This window comes from Nanorana parkeri, unplaced genomic scaffold (assembly GCF_000935625.1).
Source record: "Nanorana parkeri isolate BGI_ZX_2015 unplaced genomic scaffold, ASM93562v1 scaffold177, whole genome shotgun sequence".
Lineage (NCBI taxonomy): Eukaryota > Metazoa > Chordata > Amphibia > Anura > Dicroglossidae > Nanorana > Nanorana parkeri.
Genome location: NW_017306445.1, coordinates 1,669,308 through 1,690,407, shown reverse-complemented (window position 1 = coordinate 1,690,407; position 21,100 = coordinate 1,669,308). Strand labels below are relative to the sequence as shown.

The 21,100-nt window shown below is 38.1% G+C and overlaps 1 protein-coding gene across 2 annotated transcripts in view; it reads left to right on the top strand.

Annotated features, from left to right (window-relative positions):
- Positions 1 to 20,517, top strand: part of PEX5L (peroxisomal biogenesis factor 5 like) — a 186,827-nt gene extending 166,310 nt beyond the window's left edge. For both annotated transcript variants that reach the window (XM_018554893.1, XM_018554894.1), the window contains exons 8-14: positions 402 to 518; positions 3,302 to 3,445; positions 4,096 to 4,166; positions 12,563 to 12,757; positions 15,455 to 15,620; positions 17,129 to 17,286; positions 20,151 to 20,517. In XM_018554893.1, coding sequence (XP_018410395.1) covers positions 402 to 518; positions 3,302 to 3,445; positions 4,096 to 4,166; positions 12,563 to 12,757; positions 15,455 to 15,620; positions 17,129 to 17,286; positions 20,151 to 20,355 — 1,056 coding nt within the window. In that variant the 3' untranslated portion in view covers positions 20,356 to 20,517. The remainder of the gene's footprint in view (positions 1 to 401; positions 519 to 3,301; positions 3,446 to 4,095; positions 4,167 to 12,562; positions 12,758 to 15,454; positions 15,621 to 17,128; positions 17,287 to 20,150) is intronic.
- Positions 20,518 to 21,100: the final 583 nt, after the last annotated feature.

The following is a 21,100-nucleotide window of genomic DNA, read 5'->3' as shown; positions in this document are numbered from 1 at the left end:
CAGTCAGAGAGACAGCATAGAGGTTTCTACCATATGCACAACCCCATTTATTTGTTAATAGTAGATTAGTATTAATCAGACATTTTCAGTGTTTATGCATGTGATCCAATTTGAAGAGGGAAACTAACATATGCACAACAATATTTAATGCACTTGTGTTTAGTTTTTTATATCATACAGAATTTAATTGACTTTTACACCCGAATCCCGAAAAACGAAATAACACAAATCCGAATTTAAAACGAAACGAAACTAAACGAATTTTTTGGCAGTGCACATGTCTACAGAATTCACAAAGTTATAACTGTGCAAGTCCATACCAGAAGAAACAGCATGACGAAATAAATGTAATCATATATTTGTTGTAATATAAGCTAAAGACTCAATTATATATTTCCTAGTCAGACACTGAATTTTGGGATAAGATGCAAGCTGAATGGGAAGAAATGGCAAGACGGAACTGGATCTCTGACAATTCAAACTGTTCAAACCAGTCTGGAGCATCTTCTAAAGAAACAGTACGTACATTATACGTACATTATTCTATTCTGTTATTTATTACATAAAATACATACTGCTGGTGTTGTCATCACATATCATTCTCTGACCTAGAATCTTTTCACAGTACAGCAAATGCCAAACACTACAGCATGCTGACAGCTTTTGCTTGATTGTTGATTAAAGTGCCTGAACTGCAGTATGTGGGTTACTGGAAATGGAAAATGAGCAAAACAATTTACTCTTCGTCATAATTCAATTTTGGATGAATTGCATGCTCTAGAATGAAGCATACAAGTGAAACCGAAGAATTTCTTAAAAGGAGCCATCAGTAAAATATTTTCTTCCACCAGCTCCTTATTTACATTTATGCAGCTGTATAGTAAAAAAAAAAAAAAAAGATTGTTGACCTTTGACATGGGCACATGAGCTATATAAGGTTAAAAAATGAGCTATCTTGTTTTTTCTAGTGGAAGAGAGACCTATGTAGTCATCCCTAGCAGTCCTCTACTGGATGTAAACAGAGTCACCAATAACCTTGTTAATGGGCTGTTCAGTTATCATGGTCGTTTCAGCAACAACGGCAGTTGCTCTGATCTGTTTGAAACCAGCAAAAAGCCAAAGGGCAATATACAAAAAAGCAGCTGCCATTGTTGCTTTATTGGATTTGGTGCAGATGCACACTGGTAGTCTTCAGTTGCCAGGTGAGCCTGCTCTCTGTTTGTACATTGTTATATATGTCCATATTGGAAATTTGGATAGTTTAGAGTTAGGGACCACACTTTTCAGAGGTGCTTTGATGTGGCAGTGTGGCTTCCACATGTATTTGTATGCCACTAAAACCTCTTTTCTAACCTTGGTAGTTGAAAAAGATTAGCTCAGGTTTCTTGGTTTTTTTTGCTTGCTAGCTTGAAAGTCTGCTGGGGAGCCCCTGGATAGGATTTGTATGTATATCTATTTTCTCCTGATATTTATAAAGTTTTGCCCCACAGAAAACCCTGTCTAAGAGGCAAGGGGAACTAATCTTTTTAGCAGCAGATTCACTTTAACTTATGGGTTTACTCCCCCATCCTACCCCACCATGTGACTGGACAGTGAAGAGAGAAGCAGCGCATTGATAAGATCATTCATCTGCTTTCCTCCTATTTGCATGCTCCTTACACTGTAGTACACATGATTGGCTTTTTGTGCTGCTTCTCCCTCATCCTTTGTATGTTTTGCTGTACAGTTGGCTGAAAGGGCAAATACCTAGTAAAATTCATGTACTCACACTGCTTGCATTAAATAATACATTTAATTATATTTAATGATTACAGAGATGTATCCATCTGCCTTAAGTTCAACCATAAGCACCTTAGCAGAGAATCCGCAGGGGAGCGGACCTGAGAGAGAACTTTCTCTACCGCACCCTCGCCCCCCCCCCCCTTTCCTGCTCTGCCGGGCCACTGCTCGGATCAAGGGCCTGGTAAGGGATTTTTTTGTTTGTTTTCTTGGCATGGAGTCCACCCATAAAATTCTGATCAAACCTAAGGGGCCTGGAATGAATTGGGGGGGGAACCTGACGCTGTTTTTTTTTCATTAAGTAAATTAAATAAAATACATGTTTTAGAAACCATCGGAATGTCCGAATCGAAAAAATAAAATGTTGATTTGTTCCAATTTAAATAACAAGTGGATCTGAATATTATGAAAAGGAAAAAAAAAATCCAAATGGATCTGAAATTAAACACATTTTTAGCAGGTTTACATGTCTACTGGTAACATTCAACAATTGATTCTGCTAGTATTGTGTCACAATATTAGTGTGGAATATGTAACATTAAATCAATCATCATTTTCAACATTACACCTATCGCTGTTTTGGTTTCAGGAACTTGGCACTACTGTGGCTTTACTAATCCCATGCTGTTATGGCTTGGTAGAACGTCACCACTAGGCCAGTCCTGAGTTATTATTAAGGACATGTAAATAGCTTGTGCAGCTGCCATTCATGTCATATAAATGGCTTGCGGAGTCATCATTAAGATCAGCTAAGTGAGCCACACGGTCATTATTAGGGTCAGATAAATGGTCCATGCAGTCATCATTAGATTCATGTATTTGGCTTGAACAGTCATCGTTATGGTCATGTATATGATTTCTGCACTCATCATTAGATCTATAAAGGGCTTGGGGGCTCATCATTAGAGTCATGTACATGGCTTGTTCAGTTATCATTACTGTCAAGCGTATCACTTGTGTAGTCATCATTATGGTCATTCATGTATACGGCTAGTGTAGTCATTATGGTCATGTATAAGGCTTGTATATGCAACAAAATTTCCATTAATATAGTTTGTGCAATCAACATCTTGTTTCCTAGTTTTCCTGGATGAATTTAAGTATATTACACAAGCTAAAGCTGTCTATAGCACACTTTATACAAACATGAGGCACAGGGCAACTAATGTTAATTATTGAAAAAAAAAATTTAACAGAAATAATGTCTATATTGTTGAGGTCCTACACTGTTTGCAGTGCTAAACGCAGAGTTAATTTTTTAAATTTTTTTTTACTATTTCAGATGCCAAAACATTTAGGGGTATTTGTATAAAGCAGTGAATCTGACATTTAACACGCATTTACTGCAGGTAAATCTTCCTGTCGCATGGGTTTTAAATGACAGTGGGTTTTTTTTCACCCCAGCGGATGTTTGGTGAAAGTCACATTGTCTGCTTTATAAATATGCCCCTCATTATAAACCATAAAAACTGTACTATTTTAATAAAGTATACACATGATATCTGACACTATTTTGTTTCAGGGTTATTATTTCCACATGGAAAATCCATTTAGGGAATGTTCTGCTGCCTTTGAAGAAGGTATGAAGAAGTTCAAAGAAGGGGATTTGCCTTTGACTATTTTATACCTGGAAGCTGCCATTTTACAAGATCCCAATGATGCTGAGGTAAAGTTATTGAGCTTCCTGTTTATCTAATATTCTAGGTAAGATCAATTTTAATTAATGAAAGATGTAAGAGGTAGTAACGTGTAATTGTCCATTGCAACTGATCAGATTTCACAGCTATTTGCAAGAGTTGCGACAATAAAAAGCGACAATAAAAACTGAGTGTACAGGTTGACTGTTATGGGTTAATGTACAATGCAAAATCTGTTTTGCCACGTTAAATAAAGGTGTATAAATGAAGCTATACCTTTCTTTTCAAAACCTTAAAGTTAAAACCTTGCATGATAATTAGAGAAAAAAGACAAACGTCATAAGCTCAATTAGATGCTACAGAATGGATTAGAGTATAAAAGCCAATTAGCAAATGAATCCTTGAAATCACCCCTGCTAATCTGGACAATAGAAATTCCAAGAAGGATCTGCAGTAGTTTAGATTGTGAGATAGTAAAAATGGAAAGATTACTTAATCTCAAACATCTTTTATTCTCACAGACGTAACAGTCAGTTTCATACTATAGTCATTCTCACAAACATCTTATTTTTGCTTAAATGTACCAAATATTTTTTCTTTTAGGAATATTGATGTTAACATTTTTTCATATCCATATTTCCTTCTCTGTTCTTCTTCCTTCTATCTCCTTCCTTGCCAGGCTTGGCAGTACCTCGGTATCACCCAAGCAGAGAATGAAAATGAACAGGCTGCTATTGTCTCTCTACAGAGGTAATTAAAATGAATATCATTGTATATTTTCTAAGAATTCATTGCATGAAATTAAAGCTGATCTCCTGGAAGATCTCTCTTGAGATATGTTTTCCTACAAAGCTCTCTCATCCCCTGTGCTGCCCTTTCCCATTAAGAATTTTGGGTTTACCTTGCTTCTGTCGTGAGAAACGTGTGTTTTAATCATGTGAGAGGATCTACTATCTGCAGTTGCTAAAGAGAGGTGTCTACATGGTACATATTCCAAGAGTCCTCAGCTTTTACACACATAGTGTATGGACAGGTACATGACAGTGTTGGATGAAGTTGAAGGGTGTCTGGGAGGTGACAGGGAGCAGAAAACTACCATGTAATTGTTCTCATGTAGCTGCTTGGCAGAATTTTTGACTAGACAGAGAGACATGGACTGCTATGTGGGCAGTGACAGGGGAACAGGAAACTCCCCTGGGTTGAAACCCAGACACAGCACATCCAGGACTCAAAACCCAGACCATCTGGGTTAATCCCAGACAAGAGGCAATCGAAGTTTAGCTGCTGTCAGTGTCTCTGTGATATGGACTGAGAGAGACAAACAGCTGTGTGAACACTCAAAGGAGAGAACTCCCCTATCATTGCTCTCATCTAGCTGTTGAAAGCATAACTGTGGAGGGAGAGGCACGGGCAGCTGTGTGGGTGATACTGCACATGGAAATACAAATAAAATCCATACAAAAATAAAGCAATAGGCAATGATTTTGCTATTTCTGAAGACAAACCACAACTAATACATTTTGCCTTCTGGCAGCATCACTGCTGGTTAAAAAGAGAGAGACACAGCAGCTGGTATGCAGCTCATGCATTCGGGGACTGAGAGGAGATCAAAGGGAGTTCGTGTACTGAACTCCCTTTGATCTCCTGTCACAGAGCCGTGCCGGCAACGGCAGTGACAGCTTCTGATACAAGCGATCGAGCTTGACTGTAAAGCTCCCGGCCGGCCGGCACTCTCCAGCTAGAGAAGCTGATGAAGCCGATATCTGCTTCATCAGCTTCTCTGGAGGTCCCTAGGTGACATTAGGGGTCTTGGAGACCCTGATGTCTCCATAAAGAGGACCTGTCATGTAAATTGGCTATCCCATAGGGGGCTTCTTAGCCCACCATGTAATAGCAATAAAGTTATATGTTAAAAAAAAAAGTAATACAAAAATGAAAGATTCATAAAAAAAATAAAGAAGCATAACATTTATTTTTTGTAACATTTTTTTAAGTCCGGGCCCCCCACATACACACGCATATATGCGTCAGGTGCGCCTACGTGCCGCACATGTTGCATATCGCCGCAAACGGAGTGAGAGCAATAATTTTAGAGCCATTAAGGCCGGGTTCACACCAGGGCGTTTTACAGCGCTGATCGACGCGCTGTAAAATGCCCTGCAAGTGAAATCCCATTATTTCCTATGGGCATGGTTCTCACTTGGGCGTATTTCAGCGTGTCGGAATGTGCTGAAAAACGCCCTATGCACAAAGAAGTACAGGAGCTTCTTTGGGGCGTATTTCCGCGCGTATCCATTAGGATACAACCGGATAGCCCTCGTAAACGCCCGTTTGACGCACCTTTTGTGGGCTGCAAATCGCGGTTAAAACATGCACCGTAAAACGCGCGTCATACACGCATATTTTGAACGCCTAGGTGGGAACCCAGCCTAAAGGAGAACTATGAGGTGAGTGCTTTTCACTCACCTCATAGTTCTAGCCGACCTGTGACAAAGAGACTGTCACAGGTCGGCGCAGTAGATCGCGAAGTGAGCGAACACATACATCTCGATGTTTGTTTTATAACATAACGTAGGGAAACTTGTTTTTTTTTTTTTACATTTATAGTACTTTTTTTATTATATATATAAAAAATTATATACCTCCAAAAGAAAGCTCTATCTGTCCCCAAACTTTTTTAACATAAATTGCAAGGCTATAGTCCGGTCATGTGAAATTTTTGACTGACTGGTGAGACACTATCAAATTTTTCAAGCCCTGTATATACATATACATATATATATTATATCATTATTATATAATTATTTTGGCAAAATACTACATATAATCACAACAGTGTAAGTTAGGGATTTACAAATATCACATGAGAAAATATTCAACTTTTTTAATGACTAACCATGGCTGTTTCTGACAACAGGCTAGACCCATACTGTGTCCACCAAAGCTTTTTTACCAAACATGACACATCCCCAAACATAACACCATCACCACCATCCAACATAATGCAAAGCTCCACAAGACACCTTTATTCCATTGCTATCTCAGCATTGGTGTCACTCAGAGACATGCATGCAGCTTTCCAGCCAGGCGCTGACAGAAACAGAGCAAATCTATGTGACACGTGTACTGTGAGCCTGCAAGCATAGATCTAATTAAAACATCCTCATTGTAAGGCATATAATAATGAATAATGATTTATCAGTGACAGTACTATTATAACTGATATAACGTCAAAGTACAGTTATAACAATGAAAGCAGCACTGCAATGACATCAATAGTACTATTATAGCAACAGTAGTAGTATCATTATACTATCAGAAGCATTGTTGTAACCTCAGTAGCAGCACCTCATTCATAAGCCCACAGATACTTTACCATTCCAAACATACAGTAGCGCTTCCACTAATACATGCACCACCAGTGTCATATATGTCCCAGGAACTCTGCCTCCTGCTATATGTGCCCACCTAAGTTGCACTTTCATGCATGCACCCCTTGACACTCTGCTCCATTGTACATCCAGCGCTAGAAGTTGCACCTTCACACATATATCCCCTAGGACTTTTTCCCTTAGTCATGCATAAGATCTTCTGAGTAACTGTCCCTTCAAACAACCACCCACAAATGGGGTCCCTTTTCAGTGTAGGTTCTGTTCTAGGAAGAGCTCCTGTGGTTATTCACTAGTGCTGATATCCTAAACTGAGCAGCTATTCAGGTGTTATTTTGGCATGAGATGTTTAAGGTAGTGAAAATAGCTAAGGGCTTACAGGCAGTGCAGCATAATGCTGTTACAACACCAAGGACATATGCGTTTAGTTTATAGTTTGATCATGTATGTATGTAACAGACTGATGTAGGCTATGGCACTCTCTAGCCAGTGGTAATGTTTTTGAGTGTCTAGATTACCTATACCTAGAAAAAGCCCACTTGTAACACAATTAGAAATGTGACCCACCAGGTTGGCTTATATGGCTGTTAGTTTTTTAGAAGCCAAAAACATGTATTAAGGCATTTATCCAAATCCATACAATCTCTAACCTTAACCTCAAACTTTAGCCTATTCTATTACTTAACCCTAAACTCACGCAGCCCCTAAGGCCTAATTCATATGGTCATAAAGGGCTGAACAGCATACAAAGCAGTATGAGTTCTGCGCCCAGAAGTTACAGGTGTTTGCGTACAGCTGCGGGCAGCAGTCTGTACAAATCACTGTTAGACTGACAGATGCAGTGGCTGTACGCACATCTGAGCGTTTAATATCAGTACAGAGCTGGAAAAGCAGCTGTGTATGTAAATTACAGTATACAGTTTGGTCCTTTATATAGCAAAAAAATAAAACATTACAAAAGCAGAATGTTACACCCTCTTCATTACCAGGCTATTTTTCAGTTTTGAGGGCTGTGCAAGTTTGGCTGAAAATTTCCTGTCATACAACACTGTAACAAAATTAATTTGATATAATTTTTTGGGGTCAAATAGAGCATTCGTTCAGTGGTATGTATAATTAGTGGTATAAATATTTAGCTTGTAAAGTAAAAAAGACCAAACATTTTTAAGAAAAAGCCTGTTTTCTCTTTCTTTCGTTTATAAATAATACTAAATAAAAATATCAGGACAGTATGAAAATACCCCAAATGACCCCTTTTTGGAAAGTAGACACTCCAAGGTGATCTGATTTTTTGCAGTAATTTTATGGGAATGAAGCTTGGTAATAGTGCACAAGATACAATAAATGTATAGGTAATAAACAGAGGGAGGCGGATGTAAGGGGTTAAGGTACAGGTCACATACAGTGGGAGGATGGAGATGAAGGAGTTAATGTACAGATGTGCAGGATAAGAAAGATAAAGGGGTTAATACACACATCAGAGTAGAGATAGAATGGGGCTAGAATATATGGAAGAGGAGGGAGAAATGGTTAAAATTTAAATTTTAAGTTTTTTGCTGCTGCTGCAACTTGGTTCTCTATGAACCAATGGATGGATGACTCAGTCATTCATTACTTCCTTTACTCTTCTTTGTCTCTGATGTAGAGAGAACGGGGGGGGGGGGGGCTTGGCAATGAAAACATTGCCATGTGATCACTGTGATAAGCAATCACAGTGATCTCAGCACACAGAGCCAGCTGTGTGCTGCCAAGCTGCTGTTCTCTGCTGTCTAAAGACAGTAGGAGTAGTGGCCACAGCCACATGCTCACTTGCGTTCATGAGAGGACATTTGGGTATGTCCTCCCGTAACAATGAGGCTTTGGACCGGCCGTTTTAATACAGTGGCCGGTCCGCAATCGGTTAAATACCACCAAAAGAAAGCTCTGTATGAAAAAATGCTCCAAAATGATTTTGGGTACAGTGTTTTGTGTGAACAAGTAATTGTTAGCCAAACTATCACAGCACTAAAAACCAAAAATGGCCTGGTAATGATGGGGTATTACAGACTGGGACTTTTTTTAAACAAACTTTTATTCTGTTTTTGCGGCTAAACCCCCAACAGGGTTAGCCGTACCGTACCACGACATACAATACAAAGAATACAATGTTTTCTCACAGCTGCCTCGACAATTGCACCAGAAATAACACCTTTCCCTCTTTCCATTTTTCCCGTGCTGGTTGCCCCAGTAACTATAAGCAGTACTCTACAAGCCTATTGTAGCTTCCCTACTACCCTGCTATTTCACTAACCTTTATACTGGTCGCTGTGTAACTGATTAACCGGTTAGGAAATAGTTAAGCAATCTAGCAATCGGTCTACCACAGACTGGTACTTAAGTGGTTAAAGCTGAACTCCAGGCAGATGTAAAAGACACAAAATATTGCAGCTTTATAAAAAGGTTTTAGGGGCTTGCGGTCACAAGGCGGATGACCAAAACTAAAAAATTACATGTGGTGTTGTCTCCTGAGCACATCCCTCTCACCATCAAAAGAACCTCAAAAACAGCATGCATTGAACATTTTAACTAACCCGATCCCATAGCTGAGAGATAAAAAGGGAATTTTATCATTTTACAATACAAAGAAAAAAAATATTTTACAACACACACGGAATAAAAAAAGCTAAAGCAACCAGCATACACTCACTGAGGCCACTAAAATAAAATACAAATCTTTATTGTAAAGTTAAAATAGGACATACAAAATAAACCTCGCTCAGCTAATGCAGCTTTGTATTCATTAATACATTGTCAAATGTATTTTTTTAAGTGTAAGTAACTAGACATGTGCACCAGCAAAAAATTTGTTTAGTTTAGTTTCGTTTTGAAACAAAACAAAAAAAATTAGTTTATCTTTTTTTTTTCATCTTCTGCAGACTAAAAAAAAAAAAAATCATTTTGCTGCAACAGAATTTGTCCAATAACTAATTTCATTGCATCAAAATTACATAAGTGGGAACAAAAATGACTTTTTTTTTTTTACAGTCTGCAGATGAAAAAAAAAAAGCCTGAGGTTCCCCCCAATTCATACCAGACCCTTGTCTGTATATATATATTACATACATACATACATACACATATAATTATTTTTTTTTGACATAGCCAAAATGCAAAACATATTACATTAGAATGGACATATATTTTTTATATCATATTAGTGACTGGTCCCTTTTTTTAAATGTATTGGCAGTGTTTGCATGTTTTCTCGACAGGATTGCCTGGTGTGGAATAACAGTCCGGCACTCCTGGTATACAGGCTGGTATCAGCATAACTAGTTGCCAGCAAAGAAACAGGATGCCTTTCATGTCAATACCAACCCATATACCTATTGACATTGGTTGGATAGTTTCTAAAATAAATGCATACCATAAAGTAACTTAAACATTGACCAAATTTATTTTACACACTTTGGTTAATTATTTGTGAATTATTTAATTAGAAAACAGTGTAACTGGCCAACTGGCAGCTATTAGTGGACTATATATTTTAGATTAAGCTGACTATGTATTCTGAATACTAATCCTGGCCTCCTGGCATTTAGGTTGGTATCACAATAGCAAGTGGACTGTGAGTGTACGAGTTTTCTGCTATGATACAGGTGAACCCCAGGAAATATTAAAAACACTAATTAATGCAGATATATTTTCATTATAAATCATCAAAAGTATTTACTAGAGAAGTGTCTTGATGTAATTTTCTGTAATCCCCTTTGCAATATAACTCAGACAACGAGAGGAAGGGGCAACACTAGGATCCAATCATGTGTGCTGCATCCATATGTGCTGACAAGGAAGAAAGAAATGTCCTTATCAGTCAGCTGCTGATCCTTCTTTATCCATTCACAGGTTGGGGGCAGGGAGATAAGCAAGCTATATTATTTTAAAGGCAACTGGCTGTGCAAACTTGGTTGGCAAAACTATCATCTACTATTATCAATCATCACTGGGTTGGCAAAACTAAAACTCCTTTGGCCAATTAACAGTTCTCATATGCATATATATTTCAACATATTGTAGCTGTTTATTTTGGGTTCAGCGTTCATACCAACCCATATGCCATTTGGCATTTCACAGGAAAGATCCAGAATGAATTAACCCCATAGAGGTTTGTAATAGTAACTAGAGGGTTTTTAAGGGGGGTTGGTGGTTCATAGAGGAGACGTACATGCCATAGTTGCCACTCTATGGGTAATTATTTATTTATTTCATTAGGAAGTCATTGGGCCAACACCATTAGCATGTTGGACCAAGACAAAAGGCCAACAACCAGGAAGGTAAAAATAGAAGAAAATAGGAATTGTTTGAGAACCTTTGGAGCAATTAGCTATTAACCGACCTTATGTTTTGGAAACTGAAGCTGGCTGATGTGATAATAAGTAAAAACAGAGAAAAGACTTGCTGTAATATATCTATGGTTTTGGTGACCAATGCACTGACTCACAGTGCAATAAGGAAACCTGCATTGTAGGACTAGCCTTTGCAATATTATCCAAGGATTTTCATTACACTGCCCTTACAATTACACAGGCAGAAAATTGCTTGAGAGTAAAAGTCCCTTTTCTTTGACACATTGACCCATAATTACCATTCAACAGGTTACTACTTAGATCCATCTATTCCTACAACCAGAACACCTTGATGTTAAGGCCTTTGCATTTGCTACATTGCAAAGTTAATACAGTCACACTGCCTGTCAATGACCCTTAATTGATTGGCCAACATACCCTGAAAACAAGAGGGAGGAACAGCAGTCCCGGTACTAACGCTGCACACGCTCTGGGCACAGGGTGGTCTTTTTGCCATTATGTCACTGTGGTCAACATCCCCTTTCATAACTCCTTTTTATCATCATCCTCACAATTTACAAGCAGATTTATTTTACTGCCTCACTACTATGACCATACCAGCATGAATGATAAAGGTTTAAATTGCATGACTCCATAAATTGATATAAACATGAACATAACAGATGAACATAGTTTTTTTCTGTAGCCTCACTTTTTGCCACTGACAAACCCAGCAAGATGGCGTCTTTTGTCACCATGGTAGGAGACCTTTGGCGGTAAAAATAGACAGGCTTTTCAGAAAAAAACTCCTCATGATTTTGATTCTGTTTGTTCTGTTTGATTCTGAAAAGTAGAGTGAGACAGCGAAGAACAAGTACTGCACAAACAATAATTTTTATGTCAATAGATTGCAAATGTATGTGGGTGATACATCTGTAAAGAGTGAGACTCTAGCACATCCACCACAATCACATTTTGTGAGTCTGAAGTTTGCGATGGGTTTTCTCCAGGAAGCATTGTGGTGTGTTTCAGGGTCTCCCTAACAAGCAGTAAAAGAAAAGTAGCATGCTTCTTACTTTTGTGTTATATCTTTGAAAATAAACTCAAAATATAGTCTGTATTTGATAGTCAACAGTAATTTAGGGGACTTTCCGGGACTAGCAAGCTTTTCTGCTGTTTCTTGCTTGCATGCACATATTGTATGTAACAGTAATTTAGGGGACTTTCAGGGATAGGCAAGTTTTTCTGCTGTTTCTTGCTTGCATTCACATATTTTATGTTTTGCTGGTAGAAAAGAAGGCTTAAAACTCAAGCACTGTATACACCACTGCAACAAAATATTTTTTAGTGTGGCCTAAAGGTTGAAAGATAATTGCCTCTAATCACCCAGTTGCTTAATACACTAATATGTGGTTTCATTTTTGCTTTCCAGGTGCTTACAGCTACAACCAAATAATTTAAAAGCACTTATGGCCTTGGCTGTCAGCTATACCAATATAGGGCATCAACAAGATGCATATGAGGCTCTGAAAATGTGGATTAAGCAAAATCCCAGATATAAGTATCTAGTGAAAAAATCTGAATCTCCCGCACTGACCAGGAGAATGTCAAAACCATTTTGTGAAAGGTAAAGTTAAAGACATTTTATTGCTAAGGAGACCAAATTGACCACATAGCAACAGTAGCTCGCTACTACAGCAATGAACAAAATTGAGTTTAATATTACTAAGCAAGTTAGAAATTACTTCTCATTGGTCTAACCTTCTATAAACAGATGAGCAGATAGAACTAATTTTAAAGTGTCAACAATACTGGCCCTAGAACACAGAGCACTGCACTGCTATATCTATGCCGCTGTGTCCCCTTTCTGTTTTTTTAACATGTTTACATTAAGTTAGCTCAGATGATTTTGTCTGTACTAATATAATATAATTAGAGATTTCAACAGATAAAATGATACTTTCCTGGGGGGGGGTGAGGAGGTTTGTGCCATTTCCTTGGCACTGAAGAAAGGGAAAATTAAAACTACAATTACTGTATATGGCAAAAAGTCTAAACTAACCTTACAGAAGACCTTTACACTCAAAAATCAAGTTTTACCAATGCATCCCTCTATGTATGATGATTAATAATAACAGACATCTCAGGTGTAAAATGCAGTGATTTTTAAATACTTACACTTGCAGTGCATTCACTTCCTGCTTTGAAAGGGCAAAATGACTTCAGTTTGCCAAAGCAATGCACACTGGGATTGCCTTGTCATCAGCAGAGCATTGCTGGGAAATCTCATCTGTAATCTCCCGAGATCTCAGTGAAAGGCATTTTCCTCCCCTGAGATGATGTGCATGGTCACATGTCCTAGTCACATGTCTAGTCACATGTGCCAGAAATCAAGGAAGTAAAAGGAGAGCTAGTAATCTGCCCTTAGTAAGCATGGCCACTGTCAGAAGACTGGGGAAGAAAAGATAAATATGTTATGCAAAGAATATAAAATTGGCCATTATCTAGAAGTATGTGTGTGTAAGTTGTTATTACTAAACATTTCTAAAGGTTTGTTTGCTGTTATTTTAAAGATATGGGTAAAGGTCAACTTTAAGGAACCTCACACGTTAAAAGCAGTTTTTTTTTTAATTAACTCAAACCACAGTCGGGCTATACCTGTCCATATAATTTCAGGAACTTAAACCCCTAGCAGCAAAAGTCAAGTTGGAAAAACAGATTCAATAGATTTATAGACACACTTATGACACAAGGAAATTTCTGAAGCCTCTCACTCTAGACACTATATACACATCAATTTCTAAGACTTTGAACTTATGCCAAACTACTGTCAGAACCATATTTATCAAATAGGAGAAAATCTAACCAATGACAATAATTGCCTAGTAAGACTTCAGGAGAAAATTCTCTGCACTAATACATTAAACATGGAGCTCCTTAGGTGACTTTGACAAGTTTTGAAGAAGGAGAAAGTGGCCTGTAGTCCTAACACATTGGATGTCCTCGGATGACAATGCTGCCCCTTCATAGATACAGTGGGGTTGATTTATTAAAGGCAAATAGGCTGTCCACTGAAAGGTAATTTACAGGTTTTAATGGAACTTTCCCTTTAACTTAGTGGATGAGGTTAAGCGCTGGTGACTTCTATCATCCAAATACAGTACTTTTATTTTCCTTTGCCATGATTGGGTATTCTTTGCAAAGTAATTTTTCACCACATTCACTAAGCTAAGTGAAAATCCCCTTGCAAAAAATAATGCCCTTTCAAAGTGAACAGCCTATTTACTATTTACAATCAACCCCAGTGGGACAGCGTTGTCACCCTAGGACAGGAAATGTGTTACTGGTAGGCTCACAAGGTGACAATAAAAGAAAAAATGCTTAAAAAAAGGAAACCAATACAGCCACCGCTGGGAAGCTGCGATATATTGGTTTAGAAATGCTTTAAGTTGTATGCTAGCATTATAATCATTGATTCTCTTAAACTACTTTTGCCACCTGCTAATCAGTTGTGTTTAATGCTTTTTAAGTTTTTGCTTTAAAAAGCTAATAAGCAGTAGCTCATTTCCTGAGGTTAGTTCAGCTTAATCACAAAGGGCACAGAAATGTAATAATTTTGCATACAAGGCTTATTAAATGTCTTTCCAACAACGAAAAAAACAAGGAAAGCCTGTCCATGGAGTCCTGGAAACGTGTGCAAAGGCAAATGTATTATATATTGTTGTCTTGCACTAGTTAGATTAGTTTTCCTCAGGATAATGATAGGAATGATTATTTCACTGCTGTGTAAGTAGTATGGAGGAAACCAAGACACACTCAATTTGCCCATTTCTTGTATGTATTTCTTACTGTGCATTCTCAAAGAAGATGATAATGTTTAGGGATAAGTGAAAGCAAAAATGAAGCATGCTTTTATAAAAGCAACAGGGAATAATTAGAGCATCCTAGACTGTTTGGGATCATTAGATTAGAACGATCCTAAAACACGCAGAATAAGAATTACAGAATAGGAGAATGGTCTTGAAATGGCACACGTGGCATGTGGTATGTGCCTAAAGAAGGCACAAATAAATTAGGCTATGTGTACAATTTATTTTAGATTTCACCATTGGAATACATTGTAAGTTACAGACAACAGCAACAGTTGTTAGATATATTTTCAGAATAATGCAGCTTCTTACTACTCAGCCATGATATACAACAGCAACAGTAGATAAACTATGGCAAAGGAATAAGGTAAACTAAATCATATGCAGATCCGTGTGACTACAATCTCCTGTGTTGTATCGGTTGATTTCCTTAATTTGAATTGTTATACTTTCAGTGCTTCTTTGGAGGAGGTAAAGGATTTGTATCTGGAGGCAGCACATCAGAATGGGGACCTTATAGACCCAGACTTGCAGACTGGACTCGGAGTTTTGTTTAACCTAAGTGGGGAGTTTGAACGAGCTGTAGATGCTTTCAACTCTGCCTTAATGGTCCGACCTGATGTAAGTTCACAAAGCTTAAGAATTGCTAAACACTTACTTCACCTCTTCTTTCCTTACATGTGCCCCATGTATATATAAAAAAAAAGGAATAACTGAACTAATATTAAATATTTAGCAAGTGCACAAATTAATAAAACTAAAGGATTAAGAGGTGTAAAGGGTATATATGGCTAGAAGTAGCTCCTTGCCCTTGTCCTTTCTTGACATAATGACCTTTAGACATGTAAGCTGCGGAAAAATTTAGTTCGGTTCAGATATTTCGTTATTTACGGGATTCGGATCCGAAATTCAATTCGGTTCATGTTTCAGAATCGGACGAAATCTGAATTTTTGTTAGTTTTGGATGAGTTAACGAATATTCGTTGCGAGTAAAACAGAAAACCATATACAGATAATAATGCTATTCTGAATCTCCAAGACCCCAATGGTATTCGGGATATGAATTTCTGAATTGCATTCGGGTGCTCCCGAATGCTGGTTGGGTCTAGGAGCCTCAGCTTTAGTAATATATGTATATGGATCCCAGACCCGAATGGCATTCGGTTTCCGGATTTCCAATTGCATTCAGGAGCTACCGAATGCCATTCGCGTCTAGGAGCCACAGCTTTAGTATTTTATATATATATTTTTAAAAAACAAACAGTTCAATTTAAGTGTGTTTACCATTTGGACTGCTAGATAGTTCCTTGTTTGGCGATACAGGTTCGTTTGTCACCTTTCCATCTCCAGCTTGTTAACAGGATCACTTACGCCAGATAACAGCAAGGTGATCCAGGAAACAGTAACTTTGAACCATAAAGTAGGTAACCAGAAAATAAATAGTAGGGTGATTAACTTGCCTGGGCAGTGTGGTAGGGATGTGTAAATTCCTTTAATGTTCTACTAAAGCAATAGAAATAGATATGCAGTCATAAAGACAATGTAATAAAAACCTACATTTTCATAAACTATCTCCACTTTCCTGTTAGTGCAGTTGTGCAGAGAGTCTAAATATGAATGTGCAGTCCAGTAGCCACCAGAGCTTGACCCAGCACATTCAGCTATAAGCATCAGTAATAAAGCTTGTCAGACATGCCCCCTCTTTTCCTATGCAATACAAGCCTTTGTAACAACACTTGTGCTGAGGGATGTGACAGTTACTCATCTATACCAGCACAGAGCACTGGAGGGCGAGTACAGCATTTTCACTGAGAGAATAGGGTATTTTAAGACATTTGCAAGCAGCATTCAGTCAAAAATGATAAGGAAATAAAAAGGCGTGGGACATCAACTAGGCTTTACTGTCTTTATGCTATATTGCTATAGTTCATATTATATTTATACGTTTGCATGACAATTAGACCAGTGCTAAACACTGTAGAAATAAATGTCATCAGATGTGATTAGAGACAAAATAATTAACTTGCACATTACTAAAGAAAACGTATTGACATCTGTTATATTAATAGCTAGCTCACTGTGAACATAATCATTTAAAAACAATGTTTAAATTGACTCTTTCTTGGCAGGACTACTCACTTTGGAACCGCCTGGGTGCAACGTTGGCAAATGGAGATAAAAGTGAAGAAGCAGTAGAGGCCTATTCAAAAGCCCTGGAGATACAGCCTGGATTTATTAGGTCTAGATATAATTTAGGAATAAGCTGCATTAACCTTGGAGCACACAGGTCAGTAATAAGCAACTAATACATTTTAAAAGGCACTGTGTATTTTAGGATATGTCGATTGCTAAACATTTTTAGTTTTAGTTTTGGATAGAGAGGGAAAAGGTTTGAACTAGGAATGCACAGATACCAAGGTCTCATACTCGGTACAAGTACAACTACTGATACTTCTCCAGCTCCAAGGCTAGACTAGAGAAAAACTCAAAGTTTAGGAGGCAGCTGTCATTTTTAAGGAGCATTGGCTACGGGTCTCCTGGGATTTGTGCATCCCTATTTTAATGTATGATTTGTTATATACGGGATGCAACATTTTTATTTATTGTCACGTGACATTTTTCTAAAACAATACAGACTAATGATTTCAGGACAGTGATGGAGCGCCAGGGCCCAGTTGCAGCTGCAACTTCTGCAACCCTGGTAGTTTTCGTAAAAATGCCAAGTGTCAGCACTGGTATCTGTGCATCCCTAGCTTGAACCTCTATTAGGGTTTTATTGCTTACTTTGTCCTCCTTGAAGAGAGTCCACCTTTCTTCGTGACAGTTATCATTAACCACTTCCGGGCCGGCCGTAGTAGAAAAACGGCCGGCCCGGAGCTCTCTAGATCTGAGCGGGCTTCTTTAGACGTCCGCTCAGACACGCCCCCTCGGCGCGCGCGAAATTGCCGTTTTTTAAAAACAGGCAGCGATGCCTGATACCATACAAGCCATCCGCCGGCTTTAGAGACGGTGGATCGCGTGTATGGGGTGCCGATCGGTGTCTCCATAAAGAGAACCTTAAAGTTACACATAAAAAAGAATAAAAAACAAAAAACATTTTTAAAGTCTCCACCCATACATACACGCATGCAAACATGCGTCAGGGGCGCATACGTGCAAAAAAGACGATTGCGCCCATTACGCCGCACATGTTACATATCGCCGCGAACGTCCGAGTGAGAGCAATAAGTCTAGGGCCATCAATCACTGATAACACTAAACTGATGAGCGGTAAAAGCTTTTAAAGTGTCGCCTATGGCCAATTTTGGGTATGGTAGTTTTCTGCGATTTGCGGGTGCGCGCAATTTTAAAGCTTGACATGTTTGGTGTCTATTTACCCGACGTGACCCGATCTTTTATATTTTACCAAAAAACTGGTTAATAATAAATGTTTCCTAACATAATTTTCAAAATTTTCTGTAATTTTTCCTAATTATAATAAAAAATAAAACCCCCAGTGGTGATTAAATACCACCAAAAGAAAGCTCTATCTGTCCCTAAAAAATGGTATAAAATTCATTTCAGTACAGCGTTGCATGACGGAATAAACGTCAATCAAAGTATCGCAGCGCTGAACACTGAAAAATGGCCTGGCCAGGAAGGGGGTCTAAAACACCTGGTCTTGAAGTGGTTAAGACAGCAAGTAGGGAATGATCTGAAATGTTACATTTGTTACTGGAACTGGAAGTGAGGAGAAATCCCCACAGCAGAGATACAGTCAACGATAAAACAAAGCTTTTTTTCCCTTCCTAATTCTATCTAAAACAAAAAAAAGGGCTTTAGGTAATTTAGATATTTGGAGTTGTGAATATTAAGAATCATACTTTACATAGCTACATTCAAAGCCAGATCTTTTGTGTTGTTTTTTAAAGTTACATACAAATCTTACTCAATGCGAAGAGCAATGAGGGTGCCATAGCAATGGCCATAGAGTCCTAAACAGTCTGTTATTACATAATTAGTTAAATCAGAGAGCTGCACATTTTGTGGGTTAAACACTTCCACTTCATCAGGGCTTGCTATTGTTACTATCCAACTTTATGTATACAAGCATCACCTAACTTCCACTGTGTCCAGTTGCTTTTGAGGTCATGTAACATAATATACTGTATAAGCCCTGATGTTCATTATTATTATTCAATAAAAGACTGTTTCAGACCCTATGGTCATTAGTGTGGCACCTTTACTGCTTCTCACATATTTGGATGTTCCTCAGCCCCCCTCTTTCTTTTGGGAGTGCTTTGATACATGGTAGCACTGATTCAGCTTGATCAATGAGATGGCCATTCACAATACTCAGCGTAAACAATAGAAGATCTATTGTGTGAGTTAGGCATGTACCTCGCAATCTTACTTAAAGTGATACTAAATCAGGAGTTAAAACCTAACAATGCATTTAAGTACCTTAACTACTAACATAAATGTAGCTTATTTGTGTTTCACTCTGCTGTAGATCCTCAAATCATCTCTGAATTCATGCTGACATTGTCCTTCCTTCTGGAAGGTGTCTGCTTTTTTCCATGGTCCCTGTGTGTGTTGTAAAGTAGCCACAACTTCAAGATGACATCCGTGATAGACTATAATTTCAATACAAATTAGTAAACTAAATGTGAGATTGTAGTCCATTACGGGAGCGAGCTTGGAGCAGTGGCTACTTTGCTACACACACAGGGACCATGGGGAACAAAAGTGGCCACCCTCCAGAAGGAAGGACAGTGTCAGCATGAATTCAGAGATGATTTGAGGATCTACAGCTGAGTGATACACATTTGTTTAGTTATGGTTAAAATGTATCTCCTGAGTTTATTGTCACTTTAATAACTAGTTTATTTTACTATCATGTCCCTTTAACATCTTAGCTGTGTAGAATAATTGGGAAGCTGTAAAGTTTTAAAGTTTAAATGTGTGGTGTGGCTGTAATTTTTGAAGACTGCCATATCTAGCAAAAAAGCATTGTTGTGTTCCTTGGTAAAAATGATGATGGAAAAGAATGTATTTAGTTAACAGTGCTTTTTAAAATGTGCATTCTTTTAATTCAGAAGTTTCAAATTAGCATATTAATGTGGCTTTGACTTTGATACATGTTTTCCTTTTGATATGCTGTCTTTGCAGAGAAGCTGTTAGTAACTTCCTTACAGCTCTAAGCCTGCAGCGAAAAAGCAGGACTCAGCTGCAGTCTCATCACCCAGTCATCTCAGGCAACATATGGGCTGCACTCAGAATAGCCCTTTCAATGATGGACCAGCCAGAACTATTTCATGCTGCCAATGTGGGAGATCTGGATATTCTCTTAAGAGCCTTCAATATAGAATCATAAAGCAATGGCTGGACCTCAATGACGTTTTTTGTTACAAATCAAGTGTTTGCTGCAGATTCAGATGGGCATGATATTCAGTACTTCCATCAGATGATAACTTGGCCTTTTTATCCCAAAGATTGCACAGTTACATCTGACAACAAAGCACAAACGGCAAGGAGTTGCAGATTAAATAATTCTATGAACATTTGAATGAAAACAGCCTTTCCAATAAAGACAATTTTCATAAAAATTATCTTTTATTAGATAACTTTGAGACTGCTAAGACTGCATACAGGAGTCCTAGATACTTTAATACAGCAAACTAGTCCAGATTTTGGATGTATTTCTTGCAAGCTACATCACATGTCCACATTTTGAAGGTGCTCTGTACTTGGACTTAGTACTATGACCACCTGCAGTACAAAGGAGAAGAACTCTTGGTCAATGCATTAGATTCTATACCAACTACAAAATGATTGCTCATAACCTGTATGACCGTTATACATGTTAGTAGATGTGGAGTAGTTTTATTAGCAGCACTTTGCAATCCCTGCTATTATAAATGTAAGCAGGTGCCTTCCAAGGATTACCATCTATAAGATCCAGTGCATCTCAATATACAGCAGAAATCAGGAGTTTAAAGTTGGTTGTTGTTAGAATGCCTTTGCTAACTGATATATGATGTACTGCCCACAGGTATAACCAACTGCCAAATTTCATTATAGATTTATTAATACAAACAGAAAGTTGCACTGATTGTGGC